This window comes from Emericellopsis atlantica, assembly GCF_019669845.1.
Source record: "Emericellopsis atlantica unplaced genomic scaffold F5Z01scaffold_4, whole genome shotgun sequence".
In the NCBI taxonomy this organism is placed as follows: domain Eukaryota; kingdom Fungi; phylum Ascomycota; class Sordariomycetes; order Hypocreales; family Bionectriaceae; genus Emericellopsis; species Emericellopsis atlantica.
Window position 1 is genome coordinate 287,700 of NW_025764706.1, and position 27,559 is coordinate 315,258.

The following is a 27,559-nucleotide window of genomic DNA, read 5'->3' on the forward strand; positions in this document are numbered from 1 at the left end:
AGCACCGTGCCCTATTTGCTATCCGACTTCTTTCTCTCTCAGCCTCAGAAATTGTAAAACCAATGAAATTCATACGCGTCGCTAACTGCAAATGCACCCCAATATCGTCGACGCAGAAAGGCGCAGCCTCGAGAGCGCCAGCTGTAACACTTGTAGCAAACCATTCAAGTGACACGCAAAAGTAATATTTGTAGTAATATACCCGATGTTGAAAGACCAATCCCGAGACCGCCTATATGCTCTTTCAATGCACACAACTGCCCCTTGGCTTGCGGCCTGCCATTCCCATGACCCCAATTCACACAACGCCGCCCGCTCGAGGCTTCTTGGGCCCTTGTGGCGTGGAAACGCCTATAAAGAAACATAAGGTACCATTATGCCAATCGCTCCTGTTACCACCATGCCCCCCTTCATATGGAGAGTACACGCACAGTAATGTCGTTCGGTCCCTCGCAGCATCATCGACTGCCTACTTTCTTCCCGCCGAGGCCTAAGCGTTCTTTGCAATCGGCACAGTACCATTGGCCTACTTTTCGTTAGCATCGCAGCGTACGGCGCTGGGTCGTGAAGTGAACTTACCAGCTGGTGCAACCTTCAGTCCCACGCAGCTCAAATGGAACCACTCGCGCTCGCAGTCATCCGAGTCGCAGCCGACCATTTCGCCGTAGCTGATACCGTTGCAATAGCAGTACAGCGGTTCATCCTCAATGTCACCTTCGCCACTGGACAAACCCTCCTCGACTGGCGGTGGGGCGAGTGCCTGCGTAGTTGATGCTGCCCCCTTCTTGTGGCTCTTCTTCGCTCCGCCATTGTCAGCTGTCCTCGAAGACCTCGACCGCGACTGCGCGGCTTCCTGGAAAGTCGGCAAGGCTGGTGTCGACGGTTTGCTAGCACGTCCACTCTTGGTCGTGACCGTCGCTGGTGTCTGTACTGGCGGTACCGACTCACTTTTGCGGCGTTCGTGCGCCGCAGCAGCTTTGGTTTCCCTTCTCTCGGGAGGGGGTTGAGGAGCTGTCGGTATCTCGGTCTCGGGTCGTTCTGGCTCCTTCTTCTGCTCTTTACTCGACGGCACGCTTGACTCTTTGACCGACCGTGGTACGCTCGGGGCACGAGCAACTGATGTAGTCTGGCCGGCCTCGATATTGCTTTGGCCGTTGCCGTTCGCCCGTACAGACGCGACAGACGCCGGGCGGTTCTTAGCCACGTCGGCAAGGGATGCTATCGAGTTTCCACGTGCACGGGAAGTAGATGGTCGAGGGTTCGTGTTGGGCGCGGGGGACGCGCGGTTCAAGCCCCTGGGTTCCGGGAGGGAACCAAGGACGGGGGAGGAGGCGACGGAGGGCGACATTCCATTCCTGTAGTCAATTAGTGCGAGCTCATGAGTTCGGTGCCGGACTGCGTACTTCTTTGCTTGACCACTCGCAGACGGGAGGGCTTTTCTCTTCTTGGGCTGCGGACCGGTCGCATCAGCGGCAGCAGCAGCGACTTTGCCCTTGGGGGCTGCCGGTCCAGATGAAGAGTTCGGCGTTCCATTGCTCTGGGATAGGCTGTTCGCTGTGTTTTCTGCTTTGCGCTTCTTTGGCGGCGCATTCCCATTCGTGACACCGGAGATTCCCAACCCAACGTTGTTCGAGTCGGCCGTCTTGCGCACCTTGCTGGCCGCACTCTTCTTGTTCTCGCCTTTTTGGTGTCGGCCTTCAATTTCGTCAAAGTCAGACTCTTGTTGTTGCTGTTGCGCCTTGAGGGTTTTCTTCGCTTGTAGAGCTTGCTTCCTAGCATCGCTTCTGGCGGCCGCCTCCTCCGCAATGACCTGGGCAGCAGCCGAAATCGCCGCGGCACCATCCCTTCGGGTGCGCTCTGGATGCGCTGTTCGGCCATTGCGATTCTCTGGGTAAGCCCAATGCGTTGTACTTCCCCATTTGGCCTCATCGCTGAACTCGTTCTCGAGATAGGGCCACACGTCGTCAACACGCGCTAGCTGTCTTTGTAAAGCCTCATTCGCAGTGTTGATGACATGATTCTTCTCCTCCAGTGAGACAAGCATCTCTTGAATTTTGTATGATATCTGGCCAAACAGGTGGCGGCGACGGAGAATCAAGTCCTCTTGCGTCGGTGGGTCGCCAGCCATTGTTGACGATCCTGACTGCAGAGCCCCAGCGAGGAGCCTGCCGTTACTCGGCTGCTTATGAAAGCTCGTTGGAGCCGTCAATGGCAGGTGTAAGACTCTTTGATCGTCTTTGAGGCGGTCTTCCGCGGCCGTGTTGGCGAGCGCGTCCCCGACAAGGCCAAAGAGCTGCTCTTCAGGTCCAGAGATCTTCGCATCGACTTCTCTGAGCAAAGCGAAGTGTCTCACAAGCTCCTTTGGGAGCGCCGTCATGGTATCGGCAAAGTATGTGATGGCGGGGAATATGTCGATAGGCTGTTCGCCCAGCGACTCGTCCCTACCAGCCGTCGAGCGGGCAACATTGGCGGTTCGTGCTGGGTTCGTGCGGGCTTGTCGAGTGGGTTGCGACCGTCGATTCGACGAGGCTTCTGAAGCCTGCGGCTTTGCCGACTTCATGACGATGGTCGGGATGGCTGTCTGCGTCGGCGGGACGAGGGGAGCGGAGGCGAGTCGAACTGGGACGTGGTCGAGGTTGAAGCTCGTTCGCGGCAGGTGTTGCTTGTTTCGGGAGGAAAGGCACGAATGCGAGAACTGATACTGGCTGAGAGCGTCTCGCGATGAGACTTGCACCGAATAGAAAGCATACGCCAAACAAACTAGAAGAAGGATTTGGGCGCGTAGACCGGCAAGAGCTGGAAGGGAACAAGAGACGTATCGCCCACACTGCGGTACGACACTGAAGCAAAGAGGCCTTATCCGCTATCGTACTTCCAGTTCAAGCGCCGCGCGACCGGTGTGGAGTAGACTGGATTGCGCAGGCGGCACCTGGGGGCCTCAGGCGTCATCCTGTGCTGTTGCCAGGCACGATAAGGCTGATTGGCGATAAGATGCGCTATCGGCTATCTGTACATTGGAGATGTCGACGTAACTTTAGGGTCATTATGTTCAGACAGTTCAACCAAACGCGCGACCAGGTTTTGTCTCAATTAATAAGTGAACACCTGGATATGTATTCCCTAGTGACCATGGTCAAGGCAATCAAGTATCAAGTATCTCCGTTCTGGCTTCATGCTTCCAATGTGACGCTCTCTCCTTCATAGCTATGAGCAATGTGGGTATCAAAGAACAGCAAACTAATACCTGCGATGCCAATCCTCCATCCCGATTATTCCACCAGCTTCCTGGGCTTGACATGTCTCCTCCTTCCGGGCGCCTCATCCCGATCTCTTTGTTTCATCCGCCACTGCCACTCTAGGAGCACCCAAATGAAGTGGTGCAGATCAAAATCAGGCCACAAGCAGTCGAGGAAGAAGATCTGGGTATCTTGATGACACTGCCAAAGCATGAAGTCGCTCAACCGCTCGACACCACTGGTGCGCACGAACAGATCCAGTGGAGGGTCTTCTGATGTGTACATGTGACTATCAAGCGTGTCCACTGTGATGTCCTCGGGGTTCGGGAGGTGCGACTGGTCAGCTCCGTCCCTCAGACGCGGCGGTGGTGAATCGGGGGGAAGTGTTGTAGACGAAGAGGCGCCCTCGTCGAGATCACCGGATTCTTCGACTTCTGCAGCATATGCGCCATCGCCAGCCTGTGTTTGCTTCTCGGGCGACGAGTCGCGTATCGTGGGCAGGGGATCATGCCCGTTGAGTTGACGAGATAAAATGTTCTGCCTTATGCGAGTCTGCGAGAACGGAGTATTCTTAGGCGGTGGAGGTGCGAGGAATTCGGCAACCGTCGATTGAATGGCAGTCGTGATCTCAGCCCTCGATGTGTAAGGGAAGCAGATGTTCAGGATAGCCCTGTATCTTGTCAGTATAGCCCCGCATCTCGAGGAAGATCGCGCGTACTTTTGGTTGTGGCGAGTACGGGCAACGGCCTTGTCCACAACTTGTAGAACATCGTCCCGGATCATCTCGCGCTGCCCCATGACACGGACAGCAGCCCCATACCGGTCAAGCACATCCCCGTACGTGGTAAGCTGCTCGAGTTTCACTTTCGCGAGTTGCATCAACCCTTCCACTTCATACTTTGGGCGGTTGAAGTTCTCGATGCTGAACGCGTAGACGGTGACGGTCTTAACGCCAGCCTTGTAACAAATCTCCATGATCTGTGCGCATTAGCCACAATATCTGGCACTTTCAGGGAGCAATAATCGTACCCTGGCAAGTGCCTCAAATCCTCTGTGGTGCCCTTCGACCGTCTCCATACGATGACTACGGGCGTAGCGGCGGTTACCGTCCATTTCGAAAGCAACGTGTTGCGGCACGGGGCCCTGTTTAAGGGCACCGATCAACAGCTCGCGCAGCTGCTTGATGGCCCATTCTCCGGGCGGCGACTCGAAGACGAATCGCCGCAAGATAGAAACGACGTCGCTCATGTCGCTGGAGAGCAATTGACTGTCGGAAGTTGGTGTCAAGGTGTGAAAAAGAAGTTTATTAGATTACGCGGCAGAGCCAAGACGCAGCGGTGGGATATCCTTGGGAAAGATGACCAAGGGGCAAATGGCGACGCGATAGAAGTTAGAGACCGGCTGGATGGACGAAATGACGAGAACGATGTAGAATAAATGAATGATAGAATGAGCTCCTGCAACTGGAGGGAGGCAATGAATAGGAGAGATGCCACGAATGAGTAGTGGCGCAGTTGCGTGGTTGGCGACTGGACATGGAGCGCCTGGAGATTCTGACGACGGCGAGCCCAGGCTGTTGTTTGCTGATGACGGGGCCTGAGCCACAGCCCGTCCAGTCCTCAGCCACATGAGAGTGATGCGGCACCGGGCGCAGAAGGCTGACAAGCGCCACTCGAGCTGATCCAAGGAACCAAGCATTGAAAGGGACACATACTTGCTAACGTTGAATGCTAATCATAAGTGTTAGCAGCACCTATGTTCGTACTCGAAACTCGACTAGACTTGGGAGGATATTTAGAACGCCCCGTCGAATAGAGCTGAACGTGGGAGCTGGCACCCCATCTCTTCGCATCTGCCTAGTGCTCCAAGACATCAAGCTGTAGTAATATCTCACGGAGAATGGCGACCCCACAGACGAATTCAACAAATTGAGAAGTAGAGGGCGATGATGAAATACCCGTTAGGCAATGTTCGGCCCACCAGATCAGGTTGCCATGCTTGATGCACAGTCAATAGCCCAAAGTATATCGACGTACGCCCGAGTACAAGTACTATTGAACATGGAACGGCAAGTCCCCGCACTTTCAAAGAGCACGAGAGTAATAATAAGCATGATCGACGATGGTTATTAGTGCTTTTAGAGGAAGCAACTGCAATATTCTGGACATCGACCGGCCAATGGGATTTGTTTGTGCCTTGATTGAGGTGATCGCGTCTCTGCAGTACGAAAGTGTTATCAACGCCATCCTGGCCTCGCCATTTCGACGCCAGGCACGGGCCCCCCAGGACTGGTCTAGACAGGCCTTTTCTTCCTCAAATGATGTCATCGCATGTCGACTACGAGCAGAGTCCACTGGCGGGACAAACTGCTCCGACCTTCATAGTGGGCGTGGCAGAATATAATAAGTTCGCTATTGGGGCCCATGAGTCCATGTCTTTAGCTCGGAATTCGTGACTCTTGCAAGGTCCTCTCAATAGTGCGATTATTGCTAGTGCTATAGCGGCTGCACAGCGCCGAGCATACGGGTAGTCTCAGTGAGGTAGTCCGAGATGGTGTAGTGGGGTTATCGACAAGAGTCTCTGATGGAGGTTTGGCATGCCGATGATCCCCCACCTCGAACGTTCTCAGCCATCAAGAAAAAAGCGCCATCGTCGATGGCCAGCCGTTCTCGAGTCGCGGTACCACCAGCACATTGCCTTACCGCCTGGTTCTGACCAATTTGCTGACCGATCGTGCGTACTACTGATTGCGTGCCTGTGCCCTCTCTCTCTTGCTGCAGAGATTTGCAGGCCTCCATTCGCGTGTGCCCTTGCAGTTCGCTCCCGGTGCTGCAGTCCGGAAGGAGCCAACGCCCGCCCCTCCATGTGATTGATCCCCCCCGTCCCGGTTTCTCGATAACGCCCAGATACCGTAACCTGCCTGCGTGAGCTGTTTTCCCTGTAGGCTGCTTCTCCAGCTTCTCCTCTCCATCATACCATTTGCCTTGCACGTCTGTCCCTCGTGCCCCCATCCTCCAGCTATGGTTGTTTTCGACGGCCACGAGTACCTCACTGAGGAAGAGAAGCGCCTCAAGGAGGACCGCAACCGTGAGAAGTATTGGAAGAAATGGGGACCGTATGTCTCTGAGCGCCAATGGGCCACGGGTGAGCAGCACGCGTCATGCCGCGAGGGACTCTTTGACTAATTGTGCCAGTACGCGAGGATTACAGTCCGGATGGCGACGCCTGGAGTCGTGCGTAGAGAGCTATCACCGCTGTGAAGAAGCCGTCTGACCATTCAATAGATTTCCCGCACGCCCACGCGCGCTCTCGAGCTTTCAGATGGGGTGAAGATGGTATTGCTGGTGTCTGCGACACACATGGCTACCAAAACATTGGTTTCACTTTCTGGAACGAGGAAGAGTATGCGGGGTCGATCAAGCTGTTGCCAAGCTGAGACTGATCTATCCTAGTGACTTTCTAAAGGAACGGTTGTTTGGCTTGTCGAATCCTCAGGGCAACCACGGCGAAAGTGTCAAGGAGGCTCATTTCCATGTGGACAATACCCCTGTGAGTATCTCTGATACCTGAGTAGGCTTGAAAGTTGAGTCACTAACGTGCCATTAGACTGTAAGCAAAGAAGAGGATTCGGGCCCGTACCTCACTAATACCGACGACAGCACTCTTACATGAAATTCCTGTACAAATACCCCCAGAAGAAATTCCCCTACGAAGACCTGATCGAAGAGAACGGCCGACGCTCCAGAGAAGAGAAAGAATACCAGATCATCGATACTGGCGTGTTTGACGAAGACCGCTACTGGGATATTTATATCGAGACCGCAAAAGAGACGGACGATGCCGAGGAGCTCCTGTTCCGTGTGACAGCATGGAACAGAGGTCCCGATCCCGCACCGCTCCACATCATTCCCCATGTGTGGTTCCGTAACACTTGGAGCTGGGGTAGAGAGCCCGCGGACAAGAAGCCTTCGATCGAAATCAACGAAGAGGCTGGCGCGAAATCACAGCATCACTACTTGGGTAATAGGTACTTCAACTGCTCCCCTTCGCCTGGTGTAGGATCCAGCGGCGATGATGTTCTTCCAAAGATGATGTTCACCGAGAATGACACCAACTTTGACAGTCTTTACGGCCAGAAGAATGCTCAGCCATATGTAAAGGATGCGTTTCACCGGTACATCGTGGACGGAGAGAAGGATGCTATCAACCCGTCCCAGAAGGGCACCAAATGTGCTGCTTGGTTCAACTTCAACGAGGACGGCGGTGTCAATCCTGGCGAATGTGCGGTTGTTCGCTTCCGATTCTCACAAAAAGACCAGACCTATGTCGACGAGGAGCTTTTCGATGAGATCATCGAACGCCGGAGAGAGGAGGCTGATGACTTCTACTACAGGCTCAGCCCGCTGCCCATCTCCGATGACATGCGAAACATCCAAAGGCAAGCCTTCTCTGGAATGATGTGGACGAAGCAGCATTACCTGTTCATCTGGGACCAATGGGCGAACGGCGACCCTGCGATGCCACCGCCCCCTGACAGTCGAAAGAATGTTCGTAACTCGCAGTGGAAGCACATGCATTGTGACGATATCCTATCGATGCCAGACTCGTGGGAATACCCCTTCTTTGCTGCATGGGACAGCGCTTTTCACTGCATTCCTCTTGCGATGATGGACCCCGACTTTGCTAAGAAGCAGCTCGATCTATTCACAAGGGAATGGTACTGTCATCCCAATGGACAGCTGCCAGCGTGAGTACTCTCGCCACTCCTTTTGTGCCAATGCTGATCAAATAAGGTACGAATGGAACTTTGGTGATGTAAACCCGCCCGTCCATGCCTGGGCCACGTTCAGGACATTCAAGATCGAGCGCAAGATGTATGGCCGCCAAGACATAGACTTCTTGGAGCGCGTGTTCCAGAAGCTGCTTCTCAACTTCACCTGGTGGGTCAACCGTAAGGACGCCGACGGCAAGAACGTCTTTGAGGGCGGTTTCCTCGGCTTGGACAACATCGGCTTGTTCAACCGTTCAGAGCCGTTGCCCACTGGAGGTGTTCTCGAGCAAGCTGACAGCACGGGCTGGATGGCCTTCTACTGTCTCTCCATGCTCAATATTGCTCTCGAGCTGGCCAAGCACCGCCGGACGTACGAGGATATTGCGTCCAAGTTCTTCGAGCACTTCATCTTCATCAGCGATGCCATGACCTTCCGCATGGGCTCCAAGGACGAGCAGTCGTTGTGGAACGAAGATGACGGCTTCTACTACGACGCAATCTCTTGGGGCGGGCCCTGGATGAAGCAACTGCCCGTCCGCTCGCTGGTGGGTCTTATCCCACTGTACGCCACTGCCACTCTGGAGCCGGAGCTTATGAACAAGCTTCCGTCGTTCAAGAAGCGTGTCGAGTGGTTCGTCAAGAACCGCAATGACATGGCTGAGAGGAACATGGCAAGTATCGCCAAGCGTGGCAAGGGTGATCGTATTCTCCTGTCGATTGTGAGCAAGGACCGCCTCGAAAAGATTCTTAAGAGGATGCTTGATGAGGACGAGTTCTTCAGTGAGCACGGCATTCGATCGCTCTCCAAGTACCACAAGGAACACCCTTTCTCTATGGATGTTAATGGGCAAGTGTTCGAAGTTGGGTATGTGCCTGGTGACTCCCTGAGCGGCTTGTTTGGCGGCAACAGCAACTGGAGAGGACCTATCTGGCTCTGTGTCAACTTCCTTCTCGTCGAGTCCCTGCAGAGATTCTTCCTCTTCTACGGCCACGAGTTCCAGGTCGAATGCCCAACGGGGAGTGGCGACTACATGCACTTGGGCAAGGTCGCTGAGGAGATCCAGCATCGCTTGCAACATTTGTTTGTGAGAAAAGATGACGGACGTCGCAGCATCAATGCTGGCGACGATCGTCTCGACTTTGATGAGCACTGGAAGGACAACCTGTGGTTCCATGAATTCTTTGACGGTGACTCGGGTCGTGGTCTCGGTTCTACTCATCAGTGCGGCTGGACGGGCCTGATCGCCCGTCTGATCCATGATACTGGGTATGTCTACAATGCTATCGTTGACCATCACGTTCCGCTTACTGACGGGTTTTAGATTCAACTGTCGTCTGCCTCAGACTCCTCGCACCCCCTCTGTTGCGATGTCACACTACTTCGATGACATTCTCCACCGGAGTCTTAACAACGGCACGCCTAAGAAAGGCATGCGCCATATCCGTCGGTCGTCAACGGCACGGTCGATCGGCGCCCGCAGCGACTTTGATGACTCTGTCAACGATGAAGAAGATGTTCGCTCTACGACGGCGTCTATCTTCCCTAGTGATGACCCGGAAAGAGTCCGCGAAAAGGAGGAGGCGGACTCACACATGCACCGCTACGTTTCTGATCAGTTAAACAATTACATGGAGAATGGTAACTCAAAGGGCTACGTGGCTGGCGATGACCTCGAGACGAAGGCGTCGGAGTAGTGGCAAGTCGGCATGGCAGATAGACTAGCCTCGGAACTAGATCTTATATACTGCAAGACGAGCATATCTTGGCGTTAGCAATGGCATAAACGAAGTTGGAAAGCACATGAGCAGGGATGGTCAGCAATCTATCGTCGTATGTAGTGGCCGATAGATCTGAGTGAACGAAATTCTCGCATGGTCACATGAGCATATGGGATGTAGCGCAAATGTTTGAAGCAGAGCATCTATTCCCACAACAACCCTAAGGACAGGCTTTCTACACAAGCGCGCGCAGTCTGTAGACCAAAGCGCTTCTTCCTCCCGACCAAAACAAAGGGAAAGGTAAGGGTTTCATATCGTGTGTCGAGCCAAGGACCACGATGGGAGGGTGCGGTGATTATGTGAGTGATCGAGAGTGTCTCGATATAATTTACAGGCTGTCGGTGAGGAGCTTGTTCATCTTGGCGATGCGCGAGGAGACGGAAAGATCAATGGTGCGGTCGCCGACCTCGACGATGAGTCCACCGACAATATCAGGGTTGACCTGCGCGCGTGAGTATGGGACCTTCGTCTCTCTATCTCTTTGGTGACTAGACATACCTCGTTGGTGACCTTGAGCTTCTTGCCGGCACCGACGTAGGAAGACTTGGAGACGGCAGCCTCGAGCCTCGAGAGGGTCTTGTTGTCGAGGTTCTATCACGTTCGTATCAGCATCGACTCGCGGGGCGCCCTCTTCCAGGTTGACAGGTTCATGTCCCAACCAAGACTTCAGAAACTCACCTGAGCGCTGGTGACCCTCATCTCGACCTCGCCCCTCGCGGCGGCGACGATGGTGTCAAACTTCTCGCAGACGCCGCCCAGGAGGCCCAGACGGTTGTTCTCGGCGAGGGCGTCGAGGAAGTTCTTGACGGTGTCGTTGGAGCTGGCGCCGGACTGCTTGGCAAGCTCGGCGATGACGGCGGCCTTGTCGTCGTTGCTCAGGGTGGGAGCGTTGAGGATGGCGGTGAGCTTGGTGTCCTTCTGGATGAGGTTGTGCAGGCTGGCAATGGCCTTGGCGGTGGGCTCGAGGCTGGAGGACTTGGCGGCGGCCGTGTACTGCGAATTGACGCATTAGCTAACTTGTCTGGGCCATTTGGCAATTCCGCGCCTATTTTCCCTCTCGGCTCTTGCTCTCCGTTGAAATCGGGGCAGCCGAGCGCAAATCCAAGCAAGTCTATGGGTAGCGTACCAGAGCAGAGGCGTAGGTGCCGTCGAGACCGAACACAGAGACAGGAGGCTTGCCGTCGTTGGCAGCAGCGGCGGCGAAGGACCGGACGGGCGTCGAGCGGACGGCCAGGGCGCGCTGGGGGGCAGCAGCCCGGACGGAGCGAATGGCCTGGCGCGAGAACATGGTCGTCGTGATCGGCGAGAGACGGTGCTGGAATTGGCCGGAGGTTCGGTCGTTGGGCAAAGGGAGGAGAGGTGGGTGATGGTACGTCGGCTTCAATTGAGGTGCACGATGAGGTTGTCCGGCAATTTTGGATCTTGTTGCCTGACGGGCGGAGCCGCGATGAGGCATCCACAATGCTTACCTAATGCCACGTTCCTCATTGTTCCGACGTGCTGGGAGGGCGCAGGGACATGAATGCTTGCTGGCTTAAAGCAGAATAAAACAAAATGCACAGACTGAACGACTTTAAACAGCTCGTTATCTTTTCACAGACTTTATTGCTGCCAGTGTAGTTGTACGGTAATCCTTGCGCCTACGCCTGTATTGCCTCCCGCCAGCCAGTGATGCCATTATCCCCCCTGCTGTCCCAATTCCTGAACGCCAGCGACGAAATCACAGATAAGTCACATCAGCGAGCTCAATCGCTCTTGAGCATGCTGTCCACCAAATCACCCAGAGGGCCCCAGTAGTCCCGCCCACTTGCCAGGCTGTGCTCGTCGATGAATAGCACGTACTGTTTGAAGCTTGTGTTCAGATGCGGCTCGAGGCCCAGTTCGCGGATGACGGGGTAGTGGTGGCAGTAAATGTGCGCATAGACGCGATACATGCGCTTGAAGATCTGACGGACAAGCGCTGGGAACGACTTGGGGAAGGGGACGCCGATCTTGCTGGGAAGGACCTGCTCGTTATCAATGTTGGCCTGCACCCAGCTCATGAGCTGTTCAATGTAGGCTGGCGCAGGCATCTTGGTGGGCCTCTTGTAGTCCTGGCTGTCTTGCCAGAGATACTCGAACCTGGGACACTGTCAGTGCGTGCCGGACTCGTGGTTTCTCGAGGCCGCTTACTCGTCCGTCGCCTTCATCTCCGGGCAAGATTGTGGGGAGCAGAACTCTGTGATGGCGCCGTAGAGCAGATTGATCTGGTTGTAGAAGTCGACCACTGCGTGACGAGTCAGTCAACGGCCCAAGTCCAGTCGTGCCCACGGCAGGAACTTACTGTTGACCGCCAGCCACTCGTTCTCGTCCTCGCCCTCGGGAAGCTTGACCACCTTCCTCAAGCTTCCACCTCCCAGCGTGACTTCGGCATACTGTCTGAGCTGATAGCTCGTGGCACCGCCCTTGCCCAGCCTAGGTCGGAACTGGTTCTTCGTGCGCTGGTTGCTGTCGGACACAGATCTCGTGTTAGTGACCATGCCCTTTGGTACGTGGAGAGTTGGCGGAGCGTCTGGAACGGGAGGAGGAGGAGACGGAGGGTCGTTGTAGACGGGGATGATGGTATTCTCGATACTGGCCATCGTCGCAAGCGACTGGGGGCTCAGGTAGCGGAACGCAGACATCATCGTGGGCAGCTTGTATGGGGCGCGAAGATGGAGAGAAGACGAACACGGTCGTGAGAAACTGATGGGCCATCTTGGTATCGGTCGAGGTAATATAGCAACGTCAAAGGTGTTCGAGGTGCCGAGCAGCTGCATTCCAATGGTTAGCGGGGTGATGAGGGCAGAATGCTTGGGTTGGAGCGAACCTCTCTGGGCTGGATCAACCGCGCAGCGTGTGAGACCGTACCAGTGCTCCAAGACGAGAGAATGATCGAAAGAGACGAAGGGAAGGTGCGCGACAGAAAGGAGAGAATCCGGTGATGCAAGAGTGTCGATGTAGAATGGAGCTTGGCAGAATGTTGCGTCAGGTCGGGTTGTGATCACTGTTTACTCTATTGCCTAATCGAGCCAGCTACGTCGTACCCCGGTTGCTGGGGGGTGCCGTTTGATGGAACGCACTACCCTACAACAGCAACACCAAAACTCGGAGCTGTACCTGAAGAATGTACTTCCAATACAACTCCAATCCGTCAGCGCCAGCAAAGATAAATGTGATTGCCATTACCTCCGACCACGCCCACCTGACCTACCTCTACCACCTCTCCCTCTCCCACCTCTGCCACCGCCGCGGCCACCGCCTCGTCCCCCTCTGCCACCTCTGAACGCCGATTGCCTTGGGCCTTGCGCCCTCCGCTCGCTCCTCTCCTCCTGGCTGGCATCCCACAAGTTGTCCAAACCCAACAAACTACAGAATGCGACCGTCTGCGGATTGGTGTATTCTTCGGGTTGCTCCTGTACGATCTCGGGTTGGCCGTGTTGATGTGGAGGCGCTGTAATCGCAAAATTCTCCGGCACGTCAAGCTTGCCTTGCGCCACAACGTTCTCCTCAACCCATTTGCGTTCTTCTTCGATGAGGGGAACGTAGTGCTCCTCGCCTTGGTCTGCTGGTGTTTGTGCTGCTGGATCGCCAATGCGCAGATCTTTGTGGAAGACGCGAGTGATAGCAAGCCACTCGGGGTCGTATTGCAAGCGATACCTGGGCTGCTCGGTGTGAGGCCCAGCCTTCAGCGAATTGAGCTTATCATGCGGCTCAATGTCGCACAGCTGTAGGAAACGTCTCCCTGGAAGACACTTGTCTAGTGCCATGAAACGAACCTCTTGGTTGGGGATGGTATCGGGAACAGGCTGTCCAGGCGTTGTTCTTGGCTTTGGCGTGGGCTTTGCGAAAGATGCAGGAAGCTGCGCCCTGAGATGATCCGGAACTTCGCTCTCCTGTGTCTCACTTGATTCTTCGGTCGGTTTCTTCTCGTCATGGGTGTTCCCACCATTTTGAGCGATTGTCGGTTTGACGCTAGGCTCATCGTTGCCATCTTCGTCGTCCATGTCAAGGTCAATCTCATCTGGGTTGGCCTCCGCTTCCGCTGGTGTCTCCGGAGCTTGTTCCTTGTCTGGATCGGACTGCTTGACCTCTTGTTGCGACTCGTTGTTGTTGTATTTCTTGAGCGCCGGGAAACCAATGTGCATGTGTGCAGAAAACCAGTACGGCGGCCTCAGCCGATCCATGACATATTTCGCAGCCATATTCCCCAAAGTGCCGTCGATGGACTCTTGCTTGAAGAAGGGCTTCTTGTTGAACAACCACCTGGAATTCCCGTGCGACTCAATGGCCCTGGGCCAGTCGTGGCTCAAGCCGACATCGACCTGCGTCCGGATCTGCAACAACTTGCGCACGTCAATCTCCCTTACGTGGTAAAATGAGCGGACTTCATCATCGTTGAACGGCAGTCGCTCAAAGTGGGGTTTCTGGTAATCGTGAACTTTCCATATCCCAGACATGCCAGCGATGCGGATCGGGCCAAGTCGCAAGACGTTGGCAGCGCCCATGTAGTAGATGTTGGGCGCCACCCAGCCGCCGTAGAAGAGCTCCCATAGATGTGCGCTGGCCTCGTGATTACCGCCGATGAATATAGTTAGATACGGAGCACGAGCCTCGCCAGAATAGTACTTGGGAAAGTCGCCCAACTCTCGGTACTTCACCGGACACGCCATGACTGAGAGGTCTGCAGCATTGCGCATGGCCTGAGATGCCGTCAGCCTGAGATACGCGAGGGCCCGGAGGCGTACGTACTTGAAAGTCGCCACCAATTATGAGGAGGTCGATACCATCCCAGCCTCGTTCCTTGCAGGCGGTATCAATGCTGGCGTAGATGGCATCAAGTGTGCCATGGCCCTACGCGGTGTCAGCAAAACCATGATCAGCGAGAGAATGAACCTTGCATACACAGCCCTCCACAGCGACTTTGACGCCCTTTGTCTCTGTAATATGGGCAGCCATTGTCGAAAATGTGTCAGTGGCGGGATAGGTTTAGGTACGATGTGAGGGATGGGTCGAGGAGAGAGTTCATTTGGAAGTTCTTGACTTCTCACTTCTCCCAAGTGCAACAGAAGTGGCAAGCGCGGCCGCCCTCGCACTTCCCATCACATCCTGCGCCGTTGTGAAAAAGGACCCTCTGATCAGATTAAAATCGTCCCGAACGCATGTGCACAGTCAACGATTGTGTTATTTACTACCTGAATACCGCTGAGCCGCGCTACGGACAAGTCTCGCTTTTGCGCGCTGGTCACAGAACCTGCAGCATAGGCTCTGGCTAATAAATGCGCCCAGACCCCACAAGAGCTTACAACTGACATCACACGGAATCGACAAGAATATTGGCATAGTGCATCATTATTACTCTCATTTCTCATTAGAATCAATTATTCATGCCTTCCAAGTTCGTGCAAGGCTTGCATCGTGTCGGAGGATGTACCCCTGCAGAAAAAGCGAACACTCAATGCGTCAACTGAGCTACGCAGAGTGAGAGGGTGCCGCACTCTGTGCGTTCATCTTCCATCTCTAATAGGCGTTCAACCCACGGGAGTGTGAGGAGCAGAACGTATATGCTGAAATGGGTGCTCGTGGCTGATATCTGGCGTCACTTGATATGGGGGCGACTGTGTACAAAACAGTCTTGGAATACCCTCTCTACAAAAAGAACTGGGCAGTACGCGCCTCAAGACCATTGCCTCGTGTTCATGGTGGCTCTGTGGATTGTCAGCGTCTTGAGCAGAGATGCGCGCAGAACACGACGCGACTTACTGGTCAAGCCCAAGGTAGTCGGCCGCGGCAAGGAGTTCGAGGCAGATCTCTACGGGAATGTCCATGTCCGGAACATCGTCATTGTCCCGGTATTGGTACCAATAATGGAAGTATTCGACAACTTTGTCAAGCACAGGGGAACTGCGTGAAGGGTCAGCCACAGTTCCTTTGAAATCGCCGCCAAGGTTGAATGATCAGGGGGAGTTGAAGGAAGATATCAGTTCAAGTGTAGTGTGTAATCAACCGAAACGCACGGAAAAAGAGAGCCGGGTTTCGTCAGGAAGAACACAGCGAAATTATTGTTCATCATCTGTCTGGGGAACGGGGAACAAGCAGTGTCGTGAGGGGGGGCTGACGTGCGCTGACTGACCTTATCTCTTGGAATACGCAACGAGCATCTCTGGCCTCGGCAAATCCACTGCGTGGATCGATCATGCCGCTGATAATGGGACTGACTTTTGTGGCCTCGCGAAGCACCACAAACTCGAATCCGTCACCCGAGACAAGTGTCACATACTTGCTAGGCTCGCCCGAAGCCATCTTTATACGTGGAGTGGTGAAGAATGGTGATGCGCCAAGAATTGGAGGCTCTGAGTCGACCCTGAGAGGTGCGTTTTGGGCGACAGCGCAGGCTGATGATGCCGGACCACTTGGACTGCTCTGCTACACACCTGGGTGTTCTCACTCCATCGATGAGACCAGACGGCTACTTGGAGCTTGTGCGCCTGCCAGGAACGAACAGTTGGTGGGCGCCTAGGGAAAAGTTGGTGCAGGTCGATGAGGGGGAGAGCTTCGTTTTGCACCAGGAACAAAAATCGAGGTTTTAGCGATTGGCAAAGAGTGGAGCCGACAGCGCACGGGCCCTTTTCTTCCTTGCAGCCAGTGGGTTGCCCCCGGGCGCTTGCGTTTCATCACCATGCCAACCAGGTCCGTGTTTACTTGATTTGGAGCTGCACCCCACGGCACCGCACTTGGCTCTGAAAGCCATCTTCGATCTCGCTCTTGCCCATCTTAAACCCCATCTTCCGTCTTTCCCTCCATTCCAACCGCCACACATTCCATCGCACCATCAAACCCTACGCTACTGGTCTTTCGAGCCCTTTTCGCTCATCACACATTGATCACTGCATTCACAACGCGACAGCCTTTTTCGCAGCAATACCCTTACGTTCGCCTCTGGCGCATCGACTACCCTCGCATTCAACAAGGCCCAAGCGGCGAAGCGTGCGCACCATCGCTCCACCAGACGCTCTTGCGGACGGACCAACATCGCACAGCCTTCTTGGTCCAGCTCTGCTTCCGAGACATTATTCGTTAGCATCGATCGCGGGCCCTAGCCTTGCAAGAAAGTCATGTCATCTTATCAGTATCGCAACTCCCAATACGGGCAGCCGACGGGCAGCCGCGAGCAGCCCCGTCGAGACCAGCGCACCCGCGACAGCGAAGGCACCGTCAGCACATCCATCAGCACATCGAGCGGCCGCGAGTCACAAGCAACGCAAGCCACGGAGCCGCCGACGTTTTCGAAGAAGATTGTTGTCGTTGGCGATGGTGGTTGCGGCAAGACGTGCTTGCTGATCAGCTACAGCCAGGGGTATTTCCCAGAGGTAGGCGCATTCAACCTTGAAGCACGGCATGTGAGCCAATGCTAACGGCCACCCAGAAATACGTGCCGACAGTATTTGAAAACTACATCACCTACCCAGTGCATCCGCCCACTGGTAAGACAATTGAGCTAGCATTATGGGACACGGCCGGGCAAGAAGAGTACGACCGCTTGAGGCCACTCTCCTACCCCGAGACCGATCTTATCTTTGTCTGCTTCGCCATTGACTGCCCAAACTCGCTGGACAACGTACTAGACAAGGTGAGGGAAATGGTGTGTTCTGGCCAGATCCCAGCTGACCCGTGCAGTGGTATCCCGAAGTACTGCATTTCTGCCCGTATACGCCCCTCATCCTCGTGGGCCTCAAGTCAGACCTCCGCTACAAGAGGACGTGCATAGACATGCTCAAGACCCAGGGCCTGACGCCCGTCACGACTGAGCAAGGCATGAATGTGGCCCAGAAGATGGACGCCCAGTACATGGAGTGCAGCAGCAAGGAGATGGTTGGCGTCGACGACATCTTCAACCGGGCGATCCTCACCGTTGTCGCCAACGACCGCAAGAACCTCGAGTCGTCCGCGGGACCTGCCTCCAAGGACGGTAGCAACGGCTCGCGGACGTCGATGCCTGGCGTAGGGATACCTAAGAGGAAGAAGAAGGCAAAGTGCCGCATTCTTTGAGAGGGTCATCCTCGGGCGTCCTGGCTTCGGCCAGGAAGATGTGGTGGGCGAGGAACGATACACACTTGTAATGACGAATGCATGATCTTTCTGTGTTTTCTTCTTTGCGCTCAAGCTGGGCTGCTTGGCTCCGTTGCGCCGCACGCGCGCGCGGGGCATCAGCGGCGGTGCATTGCAGGTTGCGGGCGCATCTCAGGGAAATAGGGAGTTGGTATATAAGGGCAATCAATGGTTTGTGAGATGATGAGGGAGAAACAAGAGACAACGGCAAGGCAAGGCAAGGCGCGGTGACGAATGTGTATGGAATCAAGCGCCGACGGACACATATGTTTTCCGACATTTCTTTTGTAGCAGCACGGTTCTTCCTTGTCCCTGGGATACGGAGGGGCAGGGAACAAATGATATTATTGCGTATTTCACCACTTGATAGCAGGCTCTCTGTGACTTTCGTAGACTCGTAAGCTTTCGTAAGGCGTCATGGTGCCCGAGAACATTCATTATTCTGGGTGCTTGTCGTTAATTATTTTCCATCTTTGACGTCCTCTTCCGCATGCCCCTCATCCTTGCGCTGCTGCTGCTGGGCATCCCCCTTGTCTTCTTTTGCCATGACATTCTCAAATTGGGACCAAAGGGCCTCGACGGAGGAGAACTCGTTGCCAACGGTTATTACTGACTCGAGAGAGCGATTAAGCTTGTTGATGTTGGCCAGGACATGCTCGAAGCTCTGCAAGTCGGGGTTAGATGAGGAGAAGGAGATGGCGATCAGTCGCAGGATCTGGTGGAACGTACCACAGCGATCTCCGAGAGTAGGGCTTCACGATGAAGCTCAAAGTAAGTCTTTTCCCTTGGCTCCATCATGTGTTGGCAGTACAGGTAGTAGTAGGTACTGTGAGTGTATGAGTGGCACGTGCAAATGAGTGAAAGCCGCGTCTGACTCCGGACGCGTCAAGATGGAGTAGGTGACCTTTGTTGGCAACTGGAAGTAGCCCCACCACTCACGCGATGGACATAACCTACGGCTAAGTACCCAAGGAGTTACTACGTACATGTACGATGCGATATTGATTACAGGTATGTCCTGCTGCAGTACTCCAAAGGCCGCATCATTTGTCAGTCGAAGAGTGCGGCTTTGCGAGTGGGCAGGTCGTTTAGTGATTTTCCTGGTCCCTGGCTCTTGGCCCCTTTTCAGCCCTGTGCCGCGCCAAGTCGAGTGCACCTCGGACTTTAAAAACGCCCGTAATTACATGTAGAATATCGACCAGTCTCACATGTTCATACCCAACTTGCTTCTTACAAATAACTCATTCTACATACTATCAACCACCATGGCCTCACTCAGAGCACTCGTCGTGTTGAGCCTCGGGGTCGCCTCGACGCTCGCCCAGCGGAATCCCAATCCCACCGGTCCGCCTACCCAGGAGGATATGGACGAGCAAAACCGCAATGCGAGCTGCGCTGTACGTTGCCCTTGATAGAACAGAACCCACCGTTTACTGACGCACTCATCAAAGAACAATTGCCTCTTCGCTGCCTGGCCCGAAGGCTACTGCGTCGAGGACCCAGCCTGCCAGTGCAACAACCAGGATAAGCGCGAGGCCTACCTCTGCTGCGTGGCCAAGGAGTGTGTGACCGACTTTTGGAAACGTGAGGCCCTTTTTGTTTTGTTCCTTCTCCGTCTCCCTGGGAATTCTCATGCTGGGACGATGCAATGTGCCTTGCTGACAAGCTGGTCTACATGCAGATGCTCTAGAGTTAACATCAGACAACTGCGACGCCTTTGGCATCCCATTCACCTTTGATCTCGAGGGCGCCTGCGGCATCAAGGAGACTTCCTCGTCGCAGGCTGCCGTCGAGACAAAGGCCTCCACCGTCACGTCAGCTGCCACCCAAACGGCGACGAAGACGATCGCCACCGAATCTGCGGATGCCACCAGCTCTTCTGAGGAATCGGCTGAGACGACTTCGGAACCCTCTGAGACCGAGCAAGGTGCCGAGGCGCCCTCGGAGACGCCAGGCGCTGCGCCAGCGTTCGGACGGGGCATGGGCAGCGCTATGGGCGTTGCTGCCCTGTCAGGATGGTTCTTGTTCTAATAGACAGCGTGACACGCGCTCAAGTAATCGTCCAGCCCTCCGAGGGCTGGCACACTTCGCCTTCATCCAGGCTGTGTTTTACTTTGGAAATTCACAAATAATCCGCCATTGGCGCGTACATAGAAAAGCATGATTACATTTCGCTTAATTCCCATTGTCATGCCAACCCAGGCCAAGCACTCCTGACGCCATCCGCACATCTACACGTACACCTCCAATGGTAGCCCATGATGTTGCCTTGCCAATGTACAATCGCTCCACTCTAGACTGACCGCAATGAGAGTGCGTGAACTCATTACTCGCCCTCGCTCCCGGCTGCAAACTTGGCAGTCAGAGCATCAAGCCTTAGAACGGCGGCCTCTTTCTCATCCATACTTCACCTTTACATTGGGCAAATACAAGAACTGCGGTCGAAAAATTATATCACTTCCCATTCCGCAACCCTCGTCATCTCCTGCCGGAAGGGGTTTCTATCTCCCGTAGTTTTCCGGATGCCTATCATATTCTGACGGCGGCGGCCGTAGACCCCTGCCCATCATGTCCCTGGGATCGCGGGACTGCGCTGGCGGCTGCTCCCTAGGATCGCGCATTTGCATGTCGCCCTGGTAGCCCTGCGGTGGTGGATGCCCCCGGCCGTCATATGATACTGGCGTGTAGCTTCGGCCAGGCATGTCTCTGGTATCTCGAGGCGGCGGCCCTGGGCCGGGTCCGGGTCCTGGCGTCGAGGCGTATCGAGCATATGCTTGAGCGGGGGACGGGACGTGATCAGGCCCTCTGTTGGGAGGTGGCCCATAGCGTCCTTGCATCTGGTGTTGAGGGGGCGGAGCTTGCTGCTGCTGCTGCTGCTGCTGAGATCCATACATATGTGGTCCCCTTTCGTCACGCATCCCAGGGTGAGCTTGCGGCGGCTGCTGCTGCTGCTGCTGCAGTTGTTGTTGTGGCGGCGGCGGCGCAGGCCACATACCTGAAGATGAACTGGCCTTGGGAGTCCCAGGGCCTGGATGGCCTGCCCACGCGTGTGCTTGGTGAGGTGGCTGAGAGGATTTGGGTGGCTCTCTTCCCCAGCCGCCATGCTGAGGAGGTGGCTGATTCCCTTGATGCTGCCATTGCTCGCGCGCGCCGTGTCCCATGTCACGGGAATGTGAGATCGCGTGCATGGGGTACTGTGGTGGCGGGGAAGACGCAGTGGGAGCTTGCGAGACACCACCACCGCTGCTGCCGCCGAACGATGTCGGATAGCCTGGGGGACCTTGCCCTCTCCCTGAAGCGCCATACTGGGGAGGCGTCGGCTGTGGAGACTCGTTGGCGCTGCTTGGGTGATATCCTTGCTGCTGTCGGAAGTAGTCCCTCTCCGTCTGGGGTGGATCCACAGACATACTCAAAGCTGATCTGGACGGCTGACTAGGGGGGCCGCTGTACGTGGGCTTCAGGGATGGCATGCCCGGTGCCGAGGTCGAAGGTGGACGACCAAAGGGCGAGTACGGGCCAGAGTCGCGACGCATGTGTTGCGGGGGTTGAGACGCCGCGGGTGAGCGGCCCACGCCCTGAGGCGGCGGCGTGGACGATTTCCCAGAGCCGGCAAGATCGCTGACGCGCTTGGAAGGGGTCGGTGCATCGTTGTCATCATTGAGCAGGGACATGATGGTCGACTTGCGAGGTTCAGGTGCCCTGGCCGCCGCGGCAGCCGGAACGGGCGTCGAGGCTTGCGGTGGAGGCTGGCCGTAGACGTCTGGTGCCGAGCTGGACGAGTGCCGGTGCTGAAGCGCCGACATGGGTCGTGAGGTTGGGGGCCCGTTTGCATGTCCCATGGGGGGCGGCGATCGTGCACTGGATTGCTCACCCAGTAAGCCGCGGTGAGGAGGCGGCGCGGAGTGAGTCGCGGAGGAGTATGCTGGAGGCGGCCCATGACGAGGAGGCTCTTGAGCATGTCTAGACAACGACAGGGGGTCATGTCGAGGCGGCTCGGGCCGATGTTGGTGACCCATCCTGCTATAGGGGTCGAGGGGCGCGCGTTGAGACATGTCAGGCTCGGCCTTGACGGGGACCCCACGTCTGTCTGCTTGCCTCGCCATCACTTCTCGCTGCTCCTCTCTCTCGCGCTCGCGCTCTAGCTCACGCTCCCTCTCACGCTCCCTTTCTCGGTGCTGCTGTTGATGATGCAGCATGTCCATCTGCTGCGAGCGTTCTGGCATCACTTCCACTCTGCTAGAGTGGAGCGGTTGTCCGGGGAGCCCGCGTCGAGCTGTGTCCATGGGACCGACGGACTTGCCAGGCAGTGGCACACGCTGTTGTGCTCGTTCCATTTCCCGTTCTCTGTGCCGCTCGCGCTCGCGCTCTATCTCACGCTCTCTGTCGGCAAGGTTGTATTGTGAAGGGTCGCGGAGGGTTGGCCCGCCGTTCGGAGACATGGCCTGCGAGACGTTTGGCTGGGGCTGCATGGACATGGATTTTGGCACGCCTGGAGCCAGTGGTTGCGGTTGCTGCTGCTGATGAGAAGCGGGTGCCTGTGCAATGGGAACACTGTACGCGCCAAACTGAGTCCTGACCTGCTGCGGTTGGCCGCCATCCAGAGGGTGTCCGACGCCCTCAGGCGCGAGTTCTATGCCTCCACCAGGCGCTGCTGCTATCGGACGTGAGTTGCCGTACCCGTCATATCGCCTGCCGCGACCGCTTGTCGACGGTATCGGTGGGTCTGGTCGCTTTTCTCCGCGCATTCGCTGACTGTCAGCCTCGCGAACGAGCTTCTCCCACTCATTCTTGCCACCTTCCTTTTGGCGGACGTAATAGTTCTTAACCTGCAAGGTGGTCAGCAAAGATAGCCCTCTGGCTTGGTCGTGTGTCAATCAAAACTTACCATGACTGCCGTCTTGGAGCCCATGTGGGCCGCGATGGCTGTCCAGTCCGAGCCAAACGCACGCAGATTGCCCGGGAAATCATTCGACTCAGACACGCTCCAGTAGCTCGATGCTTGCGCCGGGTTCTTGCGGTCAGACTGCGTCAGTCCATGGGTGAAGGGCCCAGCTAAGCTCGACTGCTGTAATGCTGGGGGCTCGGGCCGCAGTGCAGGGGCGGCGATGACTTCTGCCATGGACGAGGTCGTCGGCATAGGTTGCGATCGATCGAGCGTTTGCGTCGACTGCGGTGGTTGATGTTGCTGCTGTGCTTGTATCGACGGCTGGTTGATAGAATATGGTGGTTGCATGCCAATGGGCTGTTGCTGCTCGTAGTGAGCGGGCAAGCGGTGCACATCTCCGGGCATGCCGCCCTGAAACTCGAATGGCTGCTGTGCCTGTGGCGGCTGCCTCTGTTGCTGCAGCTGTGTTTGTTGTTGAGGTTGCTGCGGCTGCGGCTGCTGCGGTTGCCCTTTCACATCAGAGCGCGCGCGCGCGCGCCCTGGCACAGGAGCCAGAGTTTGCCCCGGACCAGGCGCGGCAGCCAGGGTGGGATTAGGTTTGGCAATCTTCGGTTCCGATGATTTGGCCGTTTTTCGCCCTCTCTTCCGCCCGTCTGGCTTGTCAGGCTGGTCCAATTTACCTGCGGCCGAAGCTCCTCGTCGGCCACCAGGCGTGGTTACTGGCGTTGCCGACTCAGTCTCCAGTAGAACGGCTGGCTGCTCGAAATTCCAAGTGGGCGCGGCCGCGCGGCGTGGACGGCGTCGAGTCTCGCCATTCTCTCCAGTCTCAGTGGTATTGTCGTCTGCATCGCCTTCTCCATTGCCAAGCTCGGATACAAGCGCGCTGGACCTCTGCTTGCCCCGTCCCTTCTTGCGCTTCTTAGGCTGGCGCCTCAGCTTCTCCTTGAGGTTGAGCTCCCTCTTCATGAGATAGTAGTACTGAATGCAAGTACCAAAGTCACGGTTCGGTACAACTTCAGCCACCTTGCCCCATTGCTTAGGCAGCTCAAGATATCTCTTCTCAAAGAGCTCTGCCTCCTCTGGCGTGAAGTTGTTTGTAGGGGGCAGCACTTCCCATGTAGATACAAGACGGTTAGACGGCACCCAGCCTGAAGTGTCGAAGAATTGCTCCTTCATTTGCTCTTCAGTGCCCCAGTACATGTCTGGAATCTCGGCTTCCTTGTCGCCGCGATGTTTCCCGCTCTGCGTCTTCTTTTCTCGCTCTTCGCGTTCAGTTTGCTCCTGCAAAGAGGCCTGCAACGCCAGTTCCAAATCTCTCTCCGATCCGAAGCGCCGCGCGCTGCGGCCTTCGGGTTTAGCTGGCTCTGGTGTAGCTGGATTGACGACCTCTGTGCTGGGCGCCGCAACAGAAAGCTTGTCACGGACCTTGATGGCAACGGGATCATCAGACAAGGTGAACTTGAGATATGCATGATAAGCCTCCGCGTACTGTGCCCGTGCGTGCTCCTGCTCAGCAGTCTTGTCGAGATGGACCTTTTCGAGGTGCTGGAGAATGTAAGCATTCAGGTCAGTGTTGTCGTCCAATGTCATTAGGTCTTCTGCCCCATTGAATGGCTCGACGTCGAAACGAGGCAGATCCTCCAGTGGCGGCGTGAGCATGTGGCCGCGCATGACATCCATGTCCACGTAGCCATCCTCCTCCTCCGTCTCGGTTTCTTCATCGTCGCCGTCGTCCTCAACTTGAGACGGCGTGCTGGGCACTTTGGGTGATTGGTCATGATCGGGACCAGCCCAGGGTTTCTTTTCTGTAGAAAGACTCTCCTCGGCTGCGACTTTCCTAGATTCGGCCTCGACCTCTGCGGCAGCCTTTTCTGGCGTCACCTCCGTGGTCTCGAAGATGACCTCTTGAGCCGACGCCGCTTCCGAATCCGTTTTCTCTGCTGGCTGGTCGCCCGGAACAGGTGTTTTTCGCTTTGCGGGCGTTGACTTGTCGACCTCCATCAGATCAGACTCAATAGGACCGTCGCTCGTCGCCTTGGGCTGCACGACTGTCTCTTCCAGCCTTGCCTGCTGTTCCTCCTCCTTCGGTCTCGCTGGTGGCTCGGTCTGAGCATCCGCCATTAGCACATCAGCCGTTTCCTCCTTGAGAACAACTGATGACTTGGCGGGCTGCGCGACCAAGACCTCCTGGTCATTCGGCTTGGCAGGCTCTTTGGGGATCTCCCCTAGAACATCCACCAAGCCATGCGGCTCATTCAGAATCTTCACCATGGCACTGTGGGACGTTGATGCAAAACGAGCCACCACCTCCAACGGAAGCTCCGGCTTCTTCAGCTTGCTGAGTTCCGCCTCCGTCTGCTCGATCTGGAGGTTGAAAAAGTCGCCCAAGTCCTCCTCATCGGAATCCGTGTCCGGATCAGGCATGACCTTGGGTTGTATGACTTCTCGTCGCCTGGCGAATCGAACAGATTTCAAGCCGACTCGACCCTGCTGCCGGGGCTTGGAAGGCTCGGTAGTTTCTTTAGGCGGCTCAGGTTTGCGGTCCGACGTGCTCGGTAGGTATCTCGAATTCGGCTCATCCATGCTACGCCTGTGGTGCGTCTCTGGCTTCTCAAGGTTATCGTCATCAGAACGGTTCATGATTTCGCCAGACTCGACACTGTTGTGACTTCGCCTGCGATTCTCCCACTCAAACGAGTCCATAGCACCCCTTGAAGCGCTACTTCGCGGTCGCCTGTCGTCGTACGAATAGTCATACTGCGAGCTTTCCGGCCGAGAATGCGCTGGACGTGGCTGCGCAAAGCTTTGCGCTCTGGCCATTTGGGGCGATCTCCTATAATTCGGGTTGATCCATTGGTTACTCGTAGATCGCTGCGGCTTGGGCGTTTGGTGACGTGGCCCTGAAGGGGGGACAGCCTGGTGGTCTGTCATCCTAGAGGGCCCGCTCGGAGGCTCCTGACCTTGCCGGTCACTCAAAGCCCTTGGACCTGTTGGGGGAGGTCTACTCATGCCACCAGGTCCGCCTTGCACATCCGATCGATTGGGCACCAAGCCAAAAGCTGGGGCGGACGGCGCAACCGGGGGAGGCGAAACGTCCCTAGACTGCGGTAGGCCCTCCTGGGCTGGTGCGGCGCGAGCCTCCATTTTGGCGCGAAACAACTCGCGCTCAGGCGCAGGAGCAGGGCCAGGACCTCGATCGCGATCATCTCGGGGGTCGCGCCTCGGTTCAGGGTCGGCAAACCTGTCCATGCGTTCTCTCTCCTCACGCTCGCGGTTCCACTGTCGGCCTTCTTGGGAACGACTCCGTATATATCGATCTCCTCGGTCGTCGAAAGGCGCTCGGCCACGGCCACGGTCGGCGCCCCAGTCACCTCGCCCACGACCTCTGCCTCGGAACCCGCCGCGGCCTCTAGGCATGTCGAAATGGGGTTTGTCCGAGGGAGGCGACGCACCCACAAAGGGCGGCCCGTCTCGCGAGTTGCGTCGGGGCCTATCCGTGTCGGGTCCTGGAGGTCCATCTCTGTCTCTGTCGCGGAAGTCTGGGGGTGAACGAGGTCGCCCAAGTGGCGATCGCGCACGCGGAGGGTACGGTGGCCGGTGGTCGCGGTCTCGCGGCGGCCAGGGGCGCCCGTCACGGTCCCTGTTCCGATCATCGCGATATCGATCCCGGAAATCTAGATCTCTGTCCCTGCCACGATCTCTGCTGTCGTCGCGTGGTGCCCATCCCCTGCCACGGCCACGGCCGCCTCTGAAATCGCCGCCAAATCCACCGCGCGGTCCACTGGGGGGGTCGACAAGAGCTCGAGGCCCTCTAGGCGGCTCTCTTCGTGGGGGGTCGCCAAAATCATCGCGCGCGGACGGGAAGCCCGGCGCATTAGATCTTACATCGACGGGTGGCCGGCGCCTGTCTGGGTCAAAGCGACCTGGCGAACGATCTCTAGGCGACCTGGACCGCCTGTCGGGATCGTATCGCGAGTATCTCGAGGCCCTGCGCATAAAGTGTCAATAAGATAGAGTCCTCTGAGAGCGTCACCGCGCCACGTGCTGCACGAGAATCGGTTTCTGGCGCCCGCTGTCTTCGCGCGTAGTGGTAGTCCGTGGCGTGAAGAACACGTACATGATAAGATGTGGCCTGAGGTCGCGAAGGAACTATCGCCAATAGTGTCGATTTCATCTAATAATGTTGCTCCCTAGTAATGTCGCTCCAGAGACGATATCGTTGTTTGCGCGAGTTCCGCGAATCGTCTCCTGCTTGACGTCGCCGCGTTCTGGAGGTTCGTGCGGCTGTCGATATCCCGGCAATATGTCTGTGCGTCGGGGTTTTGCGAGCAAATGTGGGATACGGAAAAAAACCAGGGCGTCAAGCTAAACGAATAGCCTGCTTCAATATTCGCGGCTTTCGTCGCCTGGACGTGGGAGGATGATTGCACGCGGTTCGCATGCGTTGAAGGGGAGGGTTGGAGGTTTGGATTCAAGATCGAGGCAGGCGTCCAGACTCCAATGCACCTGCTGCAGGCTTCATTCAGCCCAATCTCGAAAGACCAATCCAATCGATTTGGCTGCCCCGTTCACGGCAGACATGGGCTATCGTGAGCCAATCAGCGTCTTCTGTGGCGCAGCGTTTCAAGGTGTGGCTTGTGGAGGGGGGAACGAGCCACTGCAAGCTGCACAGGGATGTGGAAGGTCCTACGCTAGTCCCAAAGTGGTTGAAGATTTGGAGACCCTCAAAATCTCCACAACGACCTCAATTGAAACTGGATG

General features: G+C 56.2%; 11 protein-coding genes across 11 annotated transcripts; 3 read left to right on the forward strand and 8 right to left on the reverse strand.

The window, feature by feature from the left end:
• Window positions 1–124: 124 nt before the first annotated feature.
• F5Z01DRAFT_388984 (uncharacterized protein) lies at window positions 125–2,960 on the reverse strand. Its single transcript, XM_046259473.1, has 3 exons — window positions 1,404–2,960; window positions 580–1,355; window positions 125–526 (listed from the first exon to the last, which is right to left on the reverse strand). The coding sequence occupies exons 1-3, from the start codon at window positions 2,558–2,560 to the stop codon at window positions 459–461; spliced, it is 2,001 nt and encodes a 666-aa protein (XP_046121364.1). The 5' UTR covers window positions 2,561–2,960; the 3' UTR covers window positions 125–458.
• Window positions 2,961–3,269: 309 nt separating this feature from the next.
• F5Z01DRAFT_616693 (Decaprenyl diphosphate synthase-like protein) lies at window positions 3,270–4,484 on the reverse strand (the record flags this gene model as incomplete). The annotated part of the gene is made up of 3 exons (XM_046260927.1): window positions 3,270–3,906; window positions 3,955–4,214; window positions 4,266–4,484. 3 exons carry the CDS (start codon window positions 4,482–4,484, stop codon window positions 3,270–3,272), a joined length of 1,116 nt encoding a protein of 371 aa, XP_046121365.1.
• Window positions 4,485–6,256: 1,772 nt separating this feature from the next.
• Window positions 6,257–9,702, forward strand: F5Z01DRAFT_616218 (family 63 glycoside hydrolase; the record flags this gene model as incomplete). Its single annotated transcript, XM_046260900.1, has 7 exons — window positions 6,257–6,380; window positions 6,431–6,469; window positions 6,521–6,638; window positions 6,689–6,785; window positions 6,896–7,983; window positions 8,030–9,274; window positions 9,330–9,702. The coding sequence occupies 7 exons, from the start codon at window positions 6,257–6,259 to the stop codon at window positions 9,700–9,702; spliced, it is 3,084 nt and encodes a 1,027-aa protein (XP_046121366.1).
• Window positions 9,703–10,114: 412 nt separating this feature from the next.
• Window positions 10,115–11,074, reverse strand: F5Z01DRAFT_616846 (ATP synthase delta subunit-domain-containing protein; the record flags this gene model as incomplete). The annotated part of the gene is made up of 4 exons (XM_046260939.1): window positions 10,115–10,228; window positions 10,285–10,377; window positions 10,465–10,779; window positions 10,913–11,074. The coding sequence occupies 4 exons, from the start codon at window positions 11,072–11,074 to the stop codon at window positions 10,115–10,117; spliced, it is 684 nt and encodes a 227-aa protein (XP_046121367.1).
• A 295-nt stretch (window positions 11,075–11,369) lies between these two features.
• Window positions 11,370–12,806, reverse strand: F5Z01DRAFT_645969 (putative maintenance of ploidy protein mob1). Its single transcript, XM_046262872.1, has 4 exons — window positions 12,635–12,806; window positions 12,110–12,578; window positions 11,959–12,052; window positions 11,370–11,907 (listed from the first exon to the last, which is right to left on the reverse strand). The coding sequence occupies exons 2-4, from the start codon at window positions 12,450–12,452 to the stop codon at window positions 11,532–11,534; spliced, it is 813 nt and encodes a 270-aa protein (XP_046121368.1). The 5' UTR covers window positions 12,453–12,578; window positions 12,635–12,806; the 3' UTR covers window positions 11,370–11,531.
• Window positions 12,807–15,028, reverse strand: F5Z01DRAFT_645973 (lariat debranching enzyme, C-terminal domain-containing protein). Its single transcript, XM_046262873.1, has 3 exons — window positions 14,710–15,028; window positions 14,557–14,658; window positions 12,807–14,507 (listed from the first exon to the last, which is right to left on the reverse strand). The coding sequence occupies exons 1-3, from the start codon at window positions 14,761–14,763 to the stop codon at window positions 12,990–12,992; spliced, it is 1,674 nt and encodes a 557-aa protein (XP_046121369.1). The 5' UTR covers window positions 14,764–15,028; the 3' UTR covers window positions 12,807–12,989.
• On the reverse strand, window positions 15,029–16,347 carry F5Z01DRAFT_645975 (BTB/POZ protein). Its single transcript, XM_046262874.1, has 3 exons — window positions 15,938–16,347; window positions 15,568–15,708; window positions 15,029–15,512 (listed from the first exon to the last, which is right to left on the reverse strand). The coding sequence occupies exons 1-3, from the start codon at window positions 16,105–16,107 to the stop codon at window positions 15,482–15,484; spliced, it is 342 nt and encodes a 113-aa protein (XP_046121370.1). The 5' UTR covers window positions 16,108–16,347; the 3' UTR covers window positions 15,029–15,481.
• Window positions 16,348–16,564: 217 nt separating this feature from the next.
• Window positions 16,565–18,238, forward strand: F5Z01DRAFT_645977 (ras family protein). The gene is made up of 3 exons (XM_046262875.1): window positions 16,565–17,174; window positions 17,231–17,434; window positions 17,482–18,238. The coding sequence occupies exons 1-3, from the start codon at window positions 16,920–16,922 to the stop codon at window positions 17,851–17,853; spliced, it is 831 nt and encodes a 276-aa protein (XP_046121371.1). The 5' UTR covers window positions 16,565–16,919; the 3' UTR covers window positions 17,854–18,238.
• A 135-nt stretch (window positions 18,239–18,373) lies between these two features.
• On the reverse strand, window positions 18,374–18,708 carry F5Z01DRAFT_671045 (DASH complex subunit Dad1-domain-containing protein; the record flags this gene model as incomplete). Its single annotated transcript, XM_046264642.1, has 2 exons — window positions 18,374–18,577; window positions 18,643–18,708. 2 exons carry the CDS (start codon window positions 18,706–18,708, stop codon window positions 18,374–18,376), a joined length of 270 nt encoding a protein of 89 aa, XP_046121372.1.
• A 470-nt stretch (window positions 18,709–19,178) lies between these two features.
• Window positions 19,179–19,944, forward strand: F5Z01DRAFT_633391 (uncharacterized protein; the record flags this gene model as incomplete). The annotated part of the gene is made up of 3 exons (XM_046261949.1): window positions 19,179–19,310; window positions 19,365–19,497; window positions 19,595–19,944. 3 exons carry the CDS (start codon window positions 19,179–19,181, stop codon window positions 19,942–19,944), a joined length of 615 nt encoding a protein of 204 aa, XP_046121373.1.
• A 135-nt stretch (window positions 19,945–20,079) lies between these two features.
• F5Z01DRAFT_733858 (myb-like DNA-binding domain-containing protein) lies at window positions 20,080–27,266 on the reverse strand. Its single transcript, XM_046266747.1, has 3 exons — window positions 26,916–27,266; window positions 22,799–26,786; window positions 20,080–22,739 (listed from the first exon to the last, which is right to left on the reverse strand). Coding segments are annotated over exons 1-3 (6,315 nt in total). The 5' UTR covers window positions 26,918–27,266; the 3' UTR covers window positions 20,080–20,414.
• Window positions 27,267–27,559: the final 293 nt, after the last annotated feature.

What these genes read in the sequence shown, in the direction of transcription:
- F5Z01DRAFT_388984 (XM_046259473.1), bottom strand. Translation starts at nt 2,560, where the DNA reads ATGAAGTCGGCAAAGCCGCAGGCTTCAGAAGCCTCGTCGAATCGACGG. An exon ending in GCGAGTGGTCAAGCAAAGAA is followed by an intron (nt 1,356 to 1,403) that starts GTACGCAGTCCG and finishes AATTGACTACAG; the next exon opens with GAATGGAATGTCGCCCTCCG. An exon ending in ACTGAAGGTTGCACCAGCTG is followed by an intron (nt 527 to 579) that starts GTAAGTTCACTT and finishes AACGAAAAGTAG; the next exon opens with GCCAATGGTACTGTGCCGAT.
- F5Z01DRAFT_645969 (XM_046262872.1), bottom strand. Translation starts at nt 12,452, where the DNA reads ATGATGTCTGCGTTCCGCTACCTGAGCCCCCAGTCGCTTGCGACGATG. An exon ending in CGAGTGGCTGGCGGTCAACA is followed by an intron (nt 12,053 to 12,109) that starts GTAAGTTCCTGC and finishes CTCGTCACGCAG; the next exon opens with TGGTCGACTTCTACAACCAG. An exon ending in GAGATGAAGGCGACGGACGA is followed by an intron (nt 11,908 to 11,958) that starts GTAAGCGGCCTC and finishes ACAGTGTCCCAG; the next exon opens with GTTCGAGTATCTCTGGCAAG.
- F5Z01DRAFT_645973 (XM_046262873.1), bottom strand. Translation starts at nt 14,763, where the DNA reads ATGGCTGCCCATATTACAGAGACAAAGGGCGTCAAAGTCGCTGTGGAG. An exon ending in AAGTCGCTGTGGAGGGCTGT is followed by an intron (nt 14,659 to 14,709) that starts GTATGCAAGGTT and finishes GACACCGCGTAG; the next exon opens with GGCCATGGCACACTTGATGC. An exon ending in TAATTGGTGGCGACTTTCAA is followed by an intron (nt 14,508 to 14,556) that starts GTACGTACGCCT and finishes ACGGCATCTCAG; the next exon opens with GCCATGCGCAATGCTGCAGA.
- F5Z01DRAFT_645975 (XM_046262874.1), bottom strand. Translation starts at nt 16,107, where the DNA reads ATGGCTTCGGGCGAGCCTAGCAAGTATGTGACACTTGTCTCGGGTGAC. An exon ending in TGCGTATTCCAAGAGATAAG is followed by an intron (nt 15,709 to 15,937) that starts GTCAGTCAGCGC and finishes CCCTTCACGCAG; the next exon opens with TTCCCCTGTGCTTGACAAAG. An exon ending in GACTACCTTGGGCTTGACCA is followed by an intron (nt 15,513 to 15,567) that starts GTAAGTCGCGTC and finishes GACAATCCACAG; the next exon opens with AGCCACCATGAACACGAGGC.
- F5Z01DRAFT_645977 (XM_046262875.1), top strand. Translation starts at nt 16,920, where the DNA reads ATGTCATCTTATCAGTATCGCAACTCCCAATACGGGCAGCCGACGGGC. An exon ending in GCCAGGGGTATTTCCCAGAG is followed by an intron (nt 17,175 to 17,230) that starts GTAGGCGCATTC and finishes ACGGCCACCCAG; the next exon opens with AAATACGTGCCGACAGTATT. An exon ending in TGGACAACGTACTAGACAAG is followed by an intron (nt 17,435 to 17,481) that starts GTGAGGGAAATG and finishes TGACCCGTGCAG; the next exon opens with TGGTATCCCGAAGTACTGCA.
- F5Z01DRAFT_733858 (XM_046266747.1), bottom strand. An exon ending in GCTCCAAGACGGCAGTCATG is followed by an intron (nt 22,740 to 22,798) that starts GTAAGTTTTGAT and finishes ACCACCTTGCAG; the next exon opens with GTTAAGAACTATTACGTCCG.